The sequence below is a fragment of the Rhodamnia argentea genome, chromosome 9, assembly GCF_020921035.1.
Source record: "Rhodamnia argentea isolate NSW1041297 chromosome 9, ASM2092103v1, whole genome shotgun sequence".
In the NCBI taxonomy this organism is placed as follows: domain Eukaryota; kingdom Viridiplantae; phylum Streptophyta; class Magnoliopsida; order Myrtales; family Myrtaceae; genus Rhodamnia; species Rhodamnia argentea.
The window spans coordinates 1479244-1496494 of NC_063158.1; the positions used below are offsets into that span (position 1 = coordinate 1479244).

The window sequence follows — 17251 nt, forward strand, 5'->3', positions numbered from 1 at the left end:
GTCTTGGCTGAGACTTTTATCTCCCTCACGAAATTCAAACAAAAAAGGGGAACATTTTGCAAGCATCGGCCGATCTCTTGCTTATCTGGTTTTTATCACATATTAGGCCATGCAAGCATCTCGTCTCAGTTGAGAAAATTAGAAATTTTTCCCACCCCATTACTGTTTTTAAAAATAAACAAGAGGAGATTCCGGATTATCATTTTTCGGATTGGGTATTGCTTTTAACGGATCCGCGTCCAAGAGGGTTCCGATGGCAAGCAAGTTGGTTCCAAGTAGAGAATGCTAGATTGGCGAGCGGGGGCCAAAAGCCTATCCCTTTGCTCGGATTTCTTGGAGCGACCGAGTATCACCCCATTCGTGTGGCCCGCCAATATGGAGTGGTTCAGACATTGCCACCACCTCTTGATGCCGACCGAGTCCAGTTCGATTTTACTCAGAGTGTCCCGGAACATGAGCAGGCAGTGATCACCGTCCGTTCCCTATGGGACTTTTGCCGACCGACCAAGCTCAAGCTACCGACGAAAGTCTTATCGGGCAACGAGAAAGCGTATCATGCTACGGCGCTTTACATCAAGAAGCACGTGATTCCCAAGGCAATCCAACCGAAGATTCCTATAGTGTCGGTCACAACCTCTCGTCGGGCCGAGAATGAGGAGCTTAAGCGGAAGTTGGAGGAAGCCGAGGGCACTATCTCAAAGTTGACCACTGCAAATAAACGTTTGAAGGATAGACTTGCTTCCCTGAAGTCATAGATCGAGATCGTCTTGTCGTCGAGTCATTCGATTATTCGTCTTGCATTTAATTATTTTCTTTCCGATGTCTTGTCATGTTCTTTATTTTCCTAGGTCTTATGTTAGGGGAATCTCGTCAGATGTCAGGCTTGTTATCCTGTGATTACACTCTCAGATTAATAAAACAGTTTTGTTCTCATTCTGACCTTGCTGAGTTGCACGAATTTTTATACCCCTTTCAAGTCAGATTCAATTTCTGGGCTTCAAATAAAAAATGTTTGTAAGATCTTGAACCATCTATTCAAAAAATTTCGTGACGATCCATCGTGTTTTCTATTTTTTATGGAATTAATGGCCGGAGTCAGGCAGGCTGGAATTTGACACGTTCTCAGACTACAGATTCATTTTGCGATTTACTACTAGTAAACGTGCCGTATTGTTAAATTACCAAACATGAAAGTTGTTGATCTATGTTTCAATTAACAGCCTGAAAAATTTCGGAATTAAATTCACCATTTAAAGTGGTCCTTCGTTCTTTTAACAACAGGTGGACGAAACAGTTTCTGAACTTAATTTTTCACAAAGATGCATTAAACTGATTTGATCCACTTAGATCTAGCTCGATCATCCAACACAAAAGTTGTTAATCAGTCTCTTTTCTATAAGCTGGTAAATTTTCACACCATTTTCACAATCGGATGATTTTTCATGAATAAATTCCCGAAACCCGACGTGGCTGGAACCTGCAAGTCAAGGTCACGAGTCAAGTGCTCATGAGTCTAGTATAGCCATGGATCGACTCGACGTCTCTCACGCATTATACTCCTCATATGACCCTCCTTTGCAGGTAATTTATCACGGATCCTCCACACATTACCCGATCGGTGGCTAAGAAAATGGCGGACAAGGCTGAAATCAACAACGCGGTCCAAGAAGCTCTGCGAGAGCAATTCGAGGCTATGAACCAGAGGTTTGAGGGTATGATGAGCCGGATGATGGAACGTATGATGGCTGCTACTGTTGCTTCTGCTAAGCACCCGACCGATCCGACACCTCAGAACGCTGTCTCTCCGACTCTTCCCGCAAGCAATCCCGAGAAGGCTTCCGAGCATGTCCTTGGTTACACCATGCCGCTAGAGGATGTTGTCATTACGGGCGCTAGCTTAAGCGCCCCATCACCAGCTCTCATCTCCCAAGCCAGCCCCGTGGCTATGGGATCGTCCGTTGAAATGGCCAAGTCATTGGCCCAAATGGAGCAGCGAATCCGTGAGATGGAAGGAACGCACAACATACCCCGGATTGACCTATCTGTCTTTTCAAAGGTCACGGTGCCGGAGAAGTTTAAGATGCCCGATTTCGAGAAGTATGACGGGACTTCCAACCCGGTCCAGCACGTCCGGATGTATCAGGCAAGAATGAACAAGCATGCGACCAACGGTCCCCTCATGGTTCAGACTTTCCAGGCTAGTCTAAAGGAAGCTACCATGAGATGGTATACGGACTACGAGATCTATCGGATGGATGATTGGGAGAAGGCGGCTAATGCTTTCGTCAAACACTTTAGCTTTAACTTAGACGTGCTCACCACCGGAGAAGATCTTGAGCAGCTTGAGATGAAGAAAGGAGAGACGATTAAGCAGGACGCCACCAGGTGGAGGAATGTGGCATCTCGCCTAAAGCCGGTACCCCCTGAGCGAGAGCTCATGAAATTGTTTGTCTCCACTTTACCTCGGACGATGCGGTCACGAATCCTTGGATCTGCTGCGACGTCGTTCGGTCACCTCATCGCGATGGCTGAGGAGATTGAGAGCGGTATGAAGAAAGGTTGGTACGGAGATGTTGCCACTAGTACCAAGAGATTCACGGCAAAGAAAGACAAAGAGCCTGTCTCACAGGTTAACATGACCTATGCCCGAAAACCCATGGCCCGGGTGCCGGTCGTGCAGATCCCTAACCAGCAGCAGGGCAACTTTAGTGCACAACGGCAAAAAGGAAATTTACGTCCTCCTCGGCAATTTACTCCTCTACACGGGACCCCGTCACAGGTGCTTGCGGTCTTACGTAAGAAAGGGCTTCTGACTTCCGAACCTCTACGACTTGGTAACACGAACTCACCAAGGTATGACCCTTCAAAGAAGTGTGACTACCATTGTGGTGAACCCGGATATGATGCAGATGGCTGTTATGTGTTGAAACACCGCATTCAAGACTTGCTCGATTCCAAAGCATTTTCATTTCAAAACAATAGTCAGCCAAATACCAAGAATAATCCTTTGCCGGATCACTCAAGCAAGGTTAATGCTGTCTTTAGTTACGAAGGCGGACGAAGAGGTGTTTTTAAGATCCGGGTGGTTGACATTTTCAATGCTCTGGTTAGAGCAGGCTATTATCAGGTTGGAGAAATAGTATCGTTCGGCCAGCTGGAAGAAAGAATCTCAACTCTTATGGAGAACGGGTTGATAGTCCGGGCGAATCAAACCGAGGTAGTAGCCACTATATCTCAGATTGTAATTGACTGGGATCAAGAATTCGCTGCTTTGGCTCTATCTCAATCTGAATCTTCTCCAAAGGTTAAAGCAGTAGAAGCCGACGTGGCTAGTCTAATTAAGAGTGATCCGGAGTTAGCCGATATGCCCGCCTTGGAGGACGCAATAGATGATGAACTCGGAATTGTTATACCCGAGACTCCGGTGATTACTTCCCCCGAGCCTTTTCCTTATAAAGATGGCAAGGCGGTTCCTTGGTCCTATGACCTTGCCTTGATAACAAGGTCCGGACGTGCTTATAATGATGATCAGCCCGCCAAGCGGGTAGCTGAAAAGGATGCAAAGGAATTTTTTGCTGTGATCAAGACAAGTGAGTACAACATTGTTGATCGATTCTGAAAGTTGCCGGCTCGGGTCTCTCTACTTGAGCTCTTACGATCGTCCGAAAAACATCGGGATTCCCCGATGAAGGTGTTAGGCCAAATTCATGTGCCTGAAAACATTGATCATGATAAGTTGGAGAATTTCGTTGGGACCATCCTTCTAAAAGATCATGTTGCATTTGCTGATGATGAGATCCCTGTTGAGGGACGAGGCCACAACAAGGCCTTGCACATAACGGTCAAGCACAAACAGACTTATGTGGCTCGGGTCCTCATTGATAATGGGTCGGCATTGAATATTTGTTCCCTAGCTACACCGAACCGCCCGGGAGTTGACTTGGCTAGGATGCGGGCAGCCAAAACCTCGGTCAGATCCTTTGACGGTATGAAAAAAAACGTTATGGGGCAAATTAATCTCGAGATCCAGATTGGACCATCTCTGTTCGATGTCTTGTTCCAAGTGTTAGACATCCCATCTGCATTCAACCTCTTGCTAGGACGTCCGTGGATTCACAATGCGGGTCTTGTTCCATCAAGCCTTCATCAGAAGATCAAGTTCGTGGTCAAGCGGAAGTTAGTGATCGTCCATGGCGAGGAAGATCATCGAATCTTCAACGAAACGGCTATCCCCTACATCGAGCCGGCTCATAATGAAGAAGATTCTTACCATGCTTTTGAGCTAGTACGGACCATTCATGCGTCGCCGGAAAGTCCCTTACCCGTTCCTGAAATATCAACTACCTCTCTTATGGTAGCTAAGGTAATGATCGGTAATGGTTTTGAGCCTGGCAAGGGTTTGGGTCGGCATGGCCAAGGGATCCGCAACCCAATTCAACTTAAAGGCCAGTCCCATACAGCTGGTTTGGGATTCCAAGGACGTGGCCGTCCTAGACATGGTAAGCGACGTGCGATGGGTCGCGGTAAGGCGGAATGTAGTCCTTTGCCACCACCTTTGTACACCACCTTCCGATCATTTGGAGTAGTCGCCGGTTACAATGAGACAGCTCAATTTGAAGATGACCTAGGGATTGTCTTCCCCGACTCCTTGAAGGACCAAGATGCTGTGGTTGAACCGATGGACCTAGACGACGATGAAGGTGATGATGGAGTCCCCGATCTTGCTGGATGGTTTGATGATTTAACCATTGCTGCCGTATTTAAGGATCCCATGCAAGTTGATGGAACACCCGAAGAGGAGCCTTACATGCTACCTAGACCCCTAAGGCCATCCGTCAATGCTATATTCGACGATCCATTGGAGGGTTTAGATTCGGAGTAACACCTTTACATTTATGCAATCCCCTGCGTGGGATATTCTAGTTTTTAGGAGTCTAGGTTGCATCACTTTCTTAGGATTCTCGTTTCAGTTTTATGTCGCACTTTTCAATTTCTTTTTCAATAAGATGTAATTCATTGATTTTATTATCAATAAAATTACAGATGTTCTTCATTAAATTCTTTGAATCTTGTCGAAGTATCCCCAAACCAACCCGATGACGATAACCAACGATCAAATAATCTGTCATCTATGGTAAGCACCGAGGGTTGGGCTTCTCAAGAATTCTCGCCCCAAGGTTTTCGAAAACAAAATTTTTCAAAGGAGACACTCAACTTTTGAAAAATGAATGAAATATTAAGCCCTGTTTGTCCTCTTGATTTTGTTACTTTATGTTTCAGGGGGATACATGAGGAGGGAAACCCAGTGGATTCAGAAGTATACGACCTAGATGAGTCCAGTCTAGATTATGAGGAAATTCGTCGGGATTTCGAACAACATGAGGAGATCAAGCCTTTGACCGGTGAACAAACTATCTCCATCAACCCGGGCGATGCGGAAAACCCTAAAGAAGTTAAGATCGGGGCAAACCTTCCTAAGGACGTAGCTGAACGTCCGACCAACCTCTTGAGGGATTACCAAGACATCTTCGCCCGGTCCTATGCAGATATGCCCGGTCTTGACCGTTCCATTGTCGAACATTGCTTGCCGATCGATCCTTCGGCTAAGCCGGTGGTGCAAAGATCGCGGAGGGCCGCACTGCAATTGGTGCAGAAGATTAAAGAGGAGGTCATGAAGCTTCTCGACGTAGGATTCATCGAGACTACAGAATATTCCGATTGGGTCGCTAACATAGTCCCTGTCATGAAGAAAGACGGCCGTATTCGGGTCCGTGTCGATTATCGAGATTTGAATAAGGCCAGTCCTAAAGATGATTTTCCTCTCCCGCATATCGACGTACTCGTTGACAGTAGTGTGGGGTTTAAATTGTTTTCATTCATGGATGGTTTCTCCGGGTACAATCGGATCCCGATGAATGTCAATGATAAGTTGAAAACCACTTTCACCACACCATGGGGAATGTTCCATTACCGGGTGATGCCGTTCGGTCTCGTAAACGCTGGAGCTACTTACCAACGAGCCATGGTTGCCCTTTTCCACGACATGATGCATAATGAGATTGAGGTTTACGTCGATGACATGATAGCAAAGACAAGGCATGGAGAAGATCATGTCAAAACGCTAAAGAAATTGTTCGACGGACTCCGAAAGTTCAAGTTACGCCTCAACCCCGCCAAGTGTGTCTTTGGGACAAGCTCGGGCAAGCTGCTCGGATTCGTGGTAAGCAGTAAGGGTATTGAAGTCGACCCTTCTAAAGTCAAGGCTATTCGTGAGCTTAAGCCGCCGACGACGGTTAAAGAAGTTCGAAGTTTGATGGGTAGGCTAAACTATATTGCTCGATTCATCTCTCGGTTATCAGAAACCGCTAAGCCGTTCCTCAAGCTGTTAAAGAAGAATGCGCTAGTCGAATGGGATAGCGAATGTGAGGAAGCTTTTGAGAAGCTGAAGCAGCATCTCATGAATCCACCCGTGCTTGTTCCTCCAAAGCCGGGGCAACCTTTAATCCTCTACCTCACAATCCATAGTGAGTCTTTGGGCGCCATGTTAGCCCAAGAAAGGCAGGAGGATGGAAAAGAACAAGCCATTTATTATCTGAGCAAGAAATTCACAGCTTCGGAAATGAAGTACTCCGAATCGTAGAAAACATGTGCGGCGTTAGTCCGGGTATTGCACAGGCTGCGACAATATACCTTGCATTACCAGGTGCTTTCGGTGACAGAGTGCGATCCTATCAAATACTTGCTAAATCAACCCGCCTTGATTGGTAGACTCGCCAAATGGCAAATCCTCATTTCCGAGTTTGATGTTCAATATTTGTCCCAAAAGTCAATCAAGGGACGGGTTATAGCGGATGTCCTAGCCGAAAATCCGGGGCGAGATGATGATGCCTATCATTCTGAGGATTGAATCATGTCGGTGGAGGATTACATCTGGACCATGTATTTTGACGGAGCTGTAAATTTATCCGGATCGTGCACTGGAGCGGTCCTAATATCCCCCGGTGGTCAGCATTATCCCGTGGCAGCGAAGTTGGTATTTCCATGCACAAATAACATAGCAGAATATGAGGCATGTATCCTCGATTTACAGGCCGCAATCGAGATGGAGGTTACTCGACTCAAGGTATTTGGGGATTCGGCGTTGATTATCCTCCAAACAGTTGGAAAATGGAAAACCCGGGACGCCAAACCGCTGCCATACCACGAGTATCCGGATGAATTAGTAGAGGAGTTTCACGATATCTCGTTCGAGTATTTGCCTAGAACTCACAATCGGTTCGCCGATGCTTTGGCTACCCTATCCTCAATGTTACAAGTCACTAATGGACTTGAGGTTGAGCCGTTAAAGATCGAGATACTAAGGAAGCCATCATATTGTATGGCTATGACCGATGAACCCGATGGCAAGCCATGGTACCACGATATCAAGACTTACATTCGGAAGCGGGAGTTTCCCAAGAAAAGTACCGCGTCCGACCAAAGGTACATAAAGAAGATGGCCTCGAAATTTTTCCCGAGCGGAGAGAGTTTATACAAACGGTCGTTCGATTCAGTCCTTCTAAGGTGTATAGATTCCACCGAAGCGATCCGCCCGATGATGGAGGTGCATGAAGGAATTTGTGGTCCGCACATGAACGGACACATGCTAGCCAAGAAGATCATGAGGTTGGGCTATTACCGGCTCACCTTAGAGAGTGATTGTATTCAACATGTCCGAAGCTGTCACAAATGCCAGATTCATGGTGATAGGATTAACGTTCCTTCGAACAAGCTGCATCGGTTGTCCGAACCATGGCCATTTTCTATGTGGGGCATTGACGTGATCGGTCCTATTAATCCTAAAGCATCTAACGGGCATCGATTTATTCTTGTCGCCATTGACTATTTTTCTAAATGGATTGAAGCTACATCATACCTGGCGATCACGGCTCGTAATGTCGTGAAATTCATCCGTCGAGACATTATCGCGCGATACGGTTCACCCGAAGCCATAATCACCGACAACGGTTCAAACTCGAACAACAAGCAAGTCGATGATCTGTTCAAGGAATTCAAGATCAAGCATCTGAACTCTTCGCCATACCGTCCCCGGATGAACGGGGCAGTGGAAGCAGCCAACAAGAACGTTAAGAAGATCTTAGCTAAGACAGCTGAGAATTATCGTGATCGGCATGAGAGGTTGCCATTTGCCCTCATGGCGTATCGGACCTCGATCCGAACATCTATTGGGGCAACCTCGTACTCTCTAGTATATGGGATGGAAGCAGTGTTACCAGTCGAGGTGGAGATTCCTTCTTTGCGGGTCCTATCTCAAGTCAAGCCGATCGAGGCTGATTGTGTCCAACGGAGGATGGACCAGTTAAATTTGATCGATGAAAAACGGCTTAGGGCCGTATGTCATGGCCGATGCTATCAGCAAAGGGTTGCTAAATCTTTCAACAAAAAGGTTCGGCCTCGACACTTCCAGGTTGGTGACCTTGTCCCGAGAAAATTGTTGCCCATTGTTCCACTTCCGGAAGGGAAGTTCGCTCCAAACTATGGTGGCCCGTATATTGTGAAGAAGGTACTCCCGGGAGGCGCTTTGATTTTGATCGAGATGGATGGTCGTGTTTTTACCAACCCTGTCAATTCGATCTTTGTAAAGAAATATTATGCTTGATGTGCTCTGATATTTTAATCAAGTTACAATTCATCAAATGAGTTCACATGCATTTGAATTGTTCCTGTTCGCATTGTTAATCTTCAATGTGGGAGGTTTTTCGATCAGGAAATTTCTTTGATTCTGCTGAATTGATCATTTTGAATGAGGAATATCGGGACGATGAAAGGCAAGCCATTTCCTATACACGTCTATATCATAACCCCAAGTGAAAAGAGAAAGTTTCCATACTAACAAGGTAAAGGGTTATCTCGCGAGAAGTATGACGACCAAGATGATATGAGGCATTCATTTCCTCTATCCAAACACTACAGGTTGTCTATTGCTTAACCCCTTTGAACGGCGATTCATTTCATACTCCCGTCGAGAACAACCCCACACCGGGGCAATTTTCAGATCAAGGAATGAGTAAAATTTTCTTGCTCTCACTTGCATCAATCTTTGAGTGTATTTATTGCATGCGAATTCTGTATTAGTCCAAGTGCCTTAGACATGACGAAGAGCGTTTCATTCTCTACATCATACACATTTATCCCTTTTGCAAACCCAATTTGAGCGGCGGATTCATTTCTCGTAACCCAATTAGTGATCATTCTACCGAGGAATCATTTCTGATCATCCGGCAAATGAGTAAAATGCCTTGGGGCAAACTTGAAAGATTTGCCAGCAAAATATGTAGGAACGGGACGAGACCCCTTTCTTTCCTTTTGAAAAAAAAGGAGAGAAAAGCAAAGGCTTACCACTCAACAAAAGAAAGAGGAAATAGTGGGCAAAATTTTGAGCATCCCAAAATCCAAAAAAAAAATGGAAAATAAAATGAGAAATGCGGCCCAAAAAAAAAAGAGAAAAGGGGGCCATTTGCTGTAAAAGAAAAAAAAAACTTCCAAGAAAATCTTTGGAATGAAGGGGGTCTCAGTTGGACACATTCGAATGTTCCTCGGGAAGTCTGCAAGAATACCATTCTAAGCAAAGAGATGGTTACCATATCATCATTATGCACCCTTTGTCGCAAAATAAGCCCTTCATTTCTAGGCCTACCCGGAACCTACATTACAACCATTACCAAAAGTCTCTTCAAATTAGGGCACTTGGGTTAATGTAGGATTTTGAATTGCTTATAAATATCGCTCGAAGAAGTGCGAGCAAGATCATTTTTACTTCATTTTGCGGGGTTCCCGACTTGTAAACCCGATGCAGGTGACAAGAATCTCATTTCACTTCAAAGCCAAAAATGACTCATACGAGTCCCCTTTGATAAACCCTTTGACCAAACCTAAATTACAGTCCTTGCAAAAGACCTCATAGATTGGTCTAGTCATACCGATTGCGAGAATACCTGGACCCTTGTCAAGTGTGATGATGGCGCTTCTGAGTGTTTTCTCTTACCCGTATCAATGGTCGGGTTTCAAAATCTTTTTCATGAGAGTGAGCGGAAGTCCTTTTTGACCGTAGTTCCTCATTCGATTTGATCAAACTCGTCAAAAGGATCGGATCGATTTCCTTATTGACAAATCCCCAGTGGAGCTTTGCAATGTGAACAAAAAATTCAAGAATTTGTGGACGTGTCATGTTGTGTTAACAATTGGTCATGTTCATCTCAAGTGATTAAACAGGTACGATGCAAGCAATCTACCTCGTTCCTTGATTATTCGTTCGGAGAACCTAGGTAAGTTTTCTGAACCCCTTTGCAAATTAACAACTCTTCTGATGATAGTTGTTATGATTCAATTCAGGCAATATGCCCTTTTCGATTCCATTCGGTGGTACTCCTCTCAAATATTGTTCAAATCGGGCAATATGCCTCTCCTGTCAGGTCGTGTAGACATATGCACCGGCGATCTTGTCATCTTATCAAATCATAATGACGTAGCTCTTATGATTTCGGTCTTAGATCACGTAGACATATGCACTGGTGATCTTGACCTTTAGTCGGCTCATAATGACATAGCTCTTATGATTTTCGGCTCTTTCATCAAATCATGACGATATAAGCACCCATGATTTTCATCCAAACCAAATCGTAACGACGTAGCTCTTATGATTTTGGTTCCCCTTTGTCAAATCGTGAAGACATATGCACTGGCGATTTTGACATTTTATCAACTCACAACGACGTAGCTCTTGTGAACTTGATTTCACTTCTTTCGACTCACAACGACGTAGCTCTTGTGATTTCGGAGGACACACATATCTTGCGTCGTCTCGCATCAAGGAGAAATCTATGATAACGGATGAGCCCAGTACCTTAAGATCCTCGCAACGTAAACTTGGAAATTAAGGGAATCATCAGCATTATGAGGTATTTTGTACAACAGGTATTCTCATATGCGACCCATGTGCAAATTTCACATGTTATTTACAGTCTTGCATTTCATGCATTGTTTACTTCACATAAAAAATGGGATTCAATCCCACCAAAAATTATTATCACTCATATTAGCAAAATTTAGGTTGCAATCTTTTGGTCTTTGAGCGAAACCTCTACGAGCTTCCACTCAAAGAGGGGCAGCTGTTGACACCTAAATTTTAATTTTTAGGAAATCATTTATGTAAGCCTAAAATGAGAGTTATTCATAATTCTCACAAAAAAATAAATTTTCATGCATTGCATATTTAATTTTCGTCGGTCAAGTGTACATCATGTCAGCTAGGGCCAGAGATGAGTCAATTGAGCACTTTCCCAATGGACGACCGAGTTAAAATCGACTCGAAAGTCACTAGAGAGGGTGCAGAATTTTTTACTATAATTTTGGACTCAAAACAGCCCATTTGAGCTCTTAAAATTGCAAAAAGGCCTTAATTAATTACCCATTTTATTAGTTAAGGTCCAAGTGAGTACGGGATCACAAAACGAGCCCATAAAACATTGAACAGTAGCCCATTTCGCCCTCCTCATTCATTTGGCCGAAATTGATAGGTGTTTAGTTAGATTAGGACTCTTTTAAGGTCAAAATTCAAAATTTATTTAAAGAGTCTTATCTTAACTAAGATTTTATCACTAATTGGCTGCAAATAACAGAAAGTTTTGGTGGATACGGACTCTTAAAATCTAAGGCTTACATTCGATCCCGTTCTAACTAGAACTCTCTATCCAACGATCCAAATTGACTCCTATTCCTACTAGGATTGTTGAGACAAGTTCTATAAATACAAGGTTGCGTTCACGTTGGAAAAAAAAAAGATTTCACATTGACACACGCTCAGAAAATTTCCAGAGAAAATAGAGAGGAAGAGGAGAGCTTCAGTCCAACGTAGCCGCTGTCTAGCTCAGAAAAGATGATGAAGAAATAGCGTAGAGGTTCCTGATGATCAACCAATTCCAAGTTATTGGTCAAGGCTCGAGCAGTGAAGCAATATTAACTCAGCAGATTCTCTAATTAACTTTGTGGGGTTCCATCGATGCACATGCAGGAGAGGTCTAACGCATCCAGGCGTGCTCTTGTCCCCGCGAGTCCTGCAGCATCTTTGACCAAAGACAAGCTGATCTGTGTCCCTACAACGGGATCAAATTAGTCGCAAGTATAGCTGCATCCCTGAACCGACGCATCCCCACTGGTCAAGGCCGATTCTCTGCTGTTTGGCCTTGGTTTCGCTATTGATCGCTGCTATTTCCATCACAGCTCGGTGTCCGAATTCCTCACTGTTCGGTGCCAAATTAGCTACTCTTTGAGATTGTTTTGGGCGATTCCCTCGGTTTTTTTTTTTTGTGTGATAATTAAAGCTTGATTTTGCTGCTGCAACTGTGTTCCATCGAGCGTCAGATTGGTGTTGGCTGAACCATCCTTGGTGTGCAACATCCCGTAGCCGATTGGTACAATCATCCAAGTTTGGCGTGCAAGTTTTCAATTCAAGCTTGAATTAGGTAACATCTCTATCTCAAGATATTCTGAAAGTTGACTGCATAATTTGAATGTTTAGATGAATGAGATTTTCGGATATGATGAAATTGTTATCTAATTTTAAAAAATCTGAATCGGAAGTTATCTTGTGAATATCTCGAGTATCATTGAATTCGGCTTTGGGATATTGGCATATCTTTGTATATCACGTGATTTGATTTGAATATAATTTGGTTCCTGATCATATCTTTTAGGTTTGGATAGTTATCCATAAAATCTTTCGTTCCAAATCTCAAGAGATAATTTTTCTTAAAATTGAAAGATATGAATATCCTTTGCGGATAGGGGCTTATCCCCTTTAAAATTTCGGCACCTATCCCTAGTTGGCCGAACATCATTTTTTTTAATACTTTATTCTAATTCAAATATTTTTATAATCTACCTTGAGTATAATACATGCTCCCTTGTGCCTTGTCCCTCGGAATATGTGTATTGTGGATGACTATCCGACTTTACCCCCGAAGTACGACGTCATCCGCACATGAATTTGTCTAACCTATCCCATAACTTTGGGACCGGACCGACAAATTTCATAATATATAAATTCACTATCTGACCCCACCCCCGGGGTACGACGTGAATAAATCACCTTCTGACCCCACCTCCCGGGTACGAAGCGAACTCATCGGAAAAATTCGGATTATAAGGTGTATTATGCTCAAGGTTTATTATATTCTTATTTGATTTTTTTTTCATTAAAAAAATCATAAAAATCATAAAAAAATCATCATGTCTTGACCTTAAATGAATTTTTTTGGAAATTACATCTTAAGAAGACTCTTAATATAAATTGGATTTTGACTAATTAATTTGTGTTAATTGTCGGAACAAAAATCATAAAACCGAAAATTCATTAAAAGGTTATGACATTCCATGTGCATTTCATATAGTCTAATTTGTCATGCATTATTATAAGTCATTCATGCAATTTTTTTTACTATACTACATGTAAATAAATCATCTTGCATGTCATATAGGTTAGTTTTTATGTTGCACATCATGTAGTTAGAATTCACTTTCCTTTATATGCATCAAAATACATTTTCTCAATATCATCATCACTCATTTCATATAGTTGCATAGCATTCATCTAATCAAGAAAACCCAAAAATAAATTGCACCTAAATTCATTCATTGAAATCAATCGGATTTGCCAATCAAGAAAATTTTCACAAGAATGGTACCGAAAGGGTGTTAATTGAAAAATTAACATAATCAAGTCTCCGAACCTAAAACTCTGGTTAGCAGAAAATAAAGTATTCTCCCATACTTTATTTAGGTATCTAATCTACCTTCCAAAAAAGATTAGTGGCGGCTCCAAAACTCGAAAATCCTTTGATTGAAATCATGTAAACTTAAGTTGCGAATTGGTAGAGCTTGGGAGAGCTCAGGCTAGGTTAATTAATTCATTTAATTAATTTGGTAATCCATTAACCCAGAATTCAACCCGAATTTTTGGTCGCGACAATCAACAGACACCATCGAATATCGCATGATCGTATGAAGATATAGAACAAGAGAAACACAAAGATTTATTCCAGATTCTATCCGGAATCCGCCCGTTCGAACCGGTTTCTCAACTTTTGGAGCCCGAGACCTACCACTCACCCCTACTCATGCCAGCTCAGGCTCGCGTGTCACTCGCCCAAGGCTCGAGAGGGCTGCCCTTGCTTGAGGCCAGCGACCTCCGGGGGTCATCAATGAGGCCCGACGATGGTCGGTGGAGGGAAAAGGGGAAAAATGAAAAAGAAGAGGAAAAGAAAAGGAAAAAGTAAAGAAGGAAAACAGAAAAAAATAAAATAATAATAAATTTGAAGAAAATATGAAAATATGTCAAAAAGTGTTCACGCGGGCAATGTCCATGTCAAGTAAGCGGCCAGCGTTCACGTCAATGGTTTCCGGTCGAAATTGACCGGATAAACTCAATTGACAAAAAGTTTGACCAGATGAATTCAATTAATAAAACGTGAAAATGTTTAGGACTCAATTGGTAAAATTAAAAGGCTTAAGAATAAATTGATTAAAGTGTAATAGATTTACGCTTTTTTTTTGCAGTTCTCTGCACAGCTCCTAATTGTGCGAACCCGCATAATCTACTCAAAAGCAGAATCCTCCACATGATGCTCGTCGCTTCAAATTCCAAATAAGTCGATCAACCAGCTACGTTAGTCGGTACTTTACATCCTTGTCAGCCGATGTGATTTGGGAAGATGGAAAGAGCTCTACATGTGCAGAAGCAAGTGCCCTACTGCAACTGTGCAGTACGACAACGTAAAAGCTACCATAGAAAGCGCACTAGTTCCCCATCTCTCTTGCTACCCTAAACACGAACCCGAATTCTACTCTACTGGCTTGTATAGAACTGAGATCGTCGAATGTGGTTTGGAACAACAATAGAAGATTGCGCTTTCAATTTCGTATGAATCGACACTCGAGAGTGCTCCTCAATTTGAGACCGTGGGACTCGGTAGACCTAAGTAAACCAACACAATTGAGTTAGGACTTGAGAAATGATTATTCCCCTAAACTTATGTGGCTAAGTTGGTAATATGTGAAATCATATCCTGCCGTCAGCCAAAAAGGATAATCAAACACTTGCATGTTGAAATACTATTAGTGACTATACATGGAAAAATTATCAAAAAAGTTTTAAACATTTTTTTTTTTTGTCAATCGAGTCATAAACATTTTGCATTTATGTCAGTTCAATTTATTCGGCTAATTTTAGCTGAAAATCACTAACTTGAACGTCGACAATCCTATGTAGCACAACCAACGGTGACGCAACCAATTTTAATCATATTTTAATATTTTTTGAATTTTTATTTAGTTATTTATTTATTTATTTATTTTGTTTTCTTTGTATTTGTTTCTTACCATGGCCGACAAGGGTCGTTGGACCCTCACGGGCCACTGGACAAGGGTCGCCAGGCTCTCATCGGTCACGGGAGAGGCCATCACAACCGTGGGCAAGGCCACTGTGGTTTGGGTGAGGTCGGGCAAAGGCCGCAACTCTCGCCTGCAGCCTTCACTAGCGGCCAACGAGAGAGTCTCGACCCTTGCCCGCGGTTGACGAGGTCCCGCCGACCCTCGCTAGCCACTTTGAAGGGAAAATCAGAAAAGAAAAATTAATAAAAAATTCACAAAGTGAAATACAATAAAAAATTATCCACGTTAGCAATTTTCAGCTAAAAATGACCAGATGAATTGAATTGGTAAAAAAAAAAAATTTATAGGACTCGGTTGGGAAAAAAAAAAGGTCTAAGATTGAATCGACACAATTATAATAGGTTTAAGACATTTTTGATAATGCTGACACCCAAAAGTGATCAACTCTTGGTATTTGCAAGTATCATACTTAGCCGATAAGAGCATAGTTTGGTCAATAATGAACAGAGTTACCCATAATTTGAAGGGAATCATCAACTCTTTAGTGAAGTCGGCAACTCGCTAGTAAAGTCACCGACAATACGATGTGAAGTTGCTAACGAGAGTCTTGAAGTTTTTCGTAAATTTATCGTAGTGACGGCGAGCAACACACATGAAGATAACTACTACCTAAAAAATAACCACCAACGCAAAGATAACTGTTGGTCAATTATGGCTTATCCATTTATGAAGTAACTTCAGATAACCACGGACGCGAAGATAACCGTTGGTCGGTTATATCTTATCCGCTCGTGCAGTAACTTCCGGTAACCACCGCAAGAGAGTTACTCTTTCTAATTTAGTAACCGCCATGTATAACCGCCGTTTGTAATGTTATAAATAACCCAAGTGTACTCTTTGTAAAGCCCCTTCAATTAATGATGTAACTCAATATTCTTTACTTTCTGCAAATTTACCTATTCCACAACTTTACATTCCCGCATCTTTCAATTCCTGTACTTTAGTCGTATTTTTGGTTACTTTGTCGTCGATTAAATTCCGGTGTCATATCTGTCTATCATCTCACTTCGTCGTCGATTAAATTCTAGCAAATTATTTTGTGCTTCGTTCTCGATTAAATTCTGATGAGGCATATTCGTTCCTAGTGATCTATTGAGCCTCTTATCCGGAATCGCCACGTAACCCGTCTCTTCTTAATAAAAATTGAAGAAATGACGTTCGGTGAAAGGTATTTTGTCAATGACCATTTTCAGCAAAATGGATAATTTTTCCTATAAGACAGTGATGATAATACCCTTGGTGACTTCTACACAAAGGGCAACTAGCATTCCTCGAGCCATGGATTGATGCAATGGGCGTGGAAGCCGTGCTTGCCCTCTGGAATTATCTGCAGCACCTCTTTCAATTTGTACTCCGACAAGCATATCGAGCAAGTGTTGTCCCCAGACATCAATCCTCTGCCATCTCCTATCCCGGTCTTCGGGTACAATTTGATTGCAGTTGTGTCCATACTGATAACATTCCTAGTCAGCAATCTTATCTTTTGTATCTATTTTAAGAATATTGCTCCCATAATCTCTCTATTTACCTTAATCATCCTCAATCATCCCTAATTTAGGGCTCTTGTAATATCCATATATACAATACGTTTGTACAATACAAGAAGGTGTGAAATACAATAATCACAAAAGCTCAATTCCTTTATGGTATCAGAGCCGCATTTGGGTTAATCCGCCTTACGATCCCGAAGTTTCTTTCTCATCTCATTCCTCATCGTCTTCCTTCTTCCCAAAGAAAATGTCAA

At 42.5% G+C, this 17251-nt stretch overlaps 1 protein-coding gene across 1 annotated transcript; it reads left to right on the top strand.

Annotated features, from left to right (window-relative positions):
• Positions 1 to 2347: 2347 nt before the first annotated feature.
• LOC125316628 lies at positions 2348 to 3619 on the top strand. Its single transcript, XM_048285442.1, has one exon. The coding sequence runs from the start codon at positions 2348 to 2350 to the stop codon at positions 3617 to 3619; it is 1272 nt and encodes a 423-aa protein (XP_048141399.1).
• The last annotated feature ends 13632 nt before the right edge of the window (positions 3620 to 17251 follow it).

Excerpts from the sequence above, each read along its gene's own strand:
- LOC125316628 (XM_048285442.1), top strand. The coding sequence starts at position 2,348 with ATGAAGAAAGGAGAGACGATTAAGCAGGACGCCACCAGGTGGAGGAAT.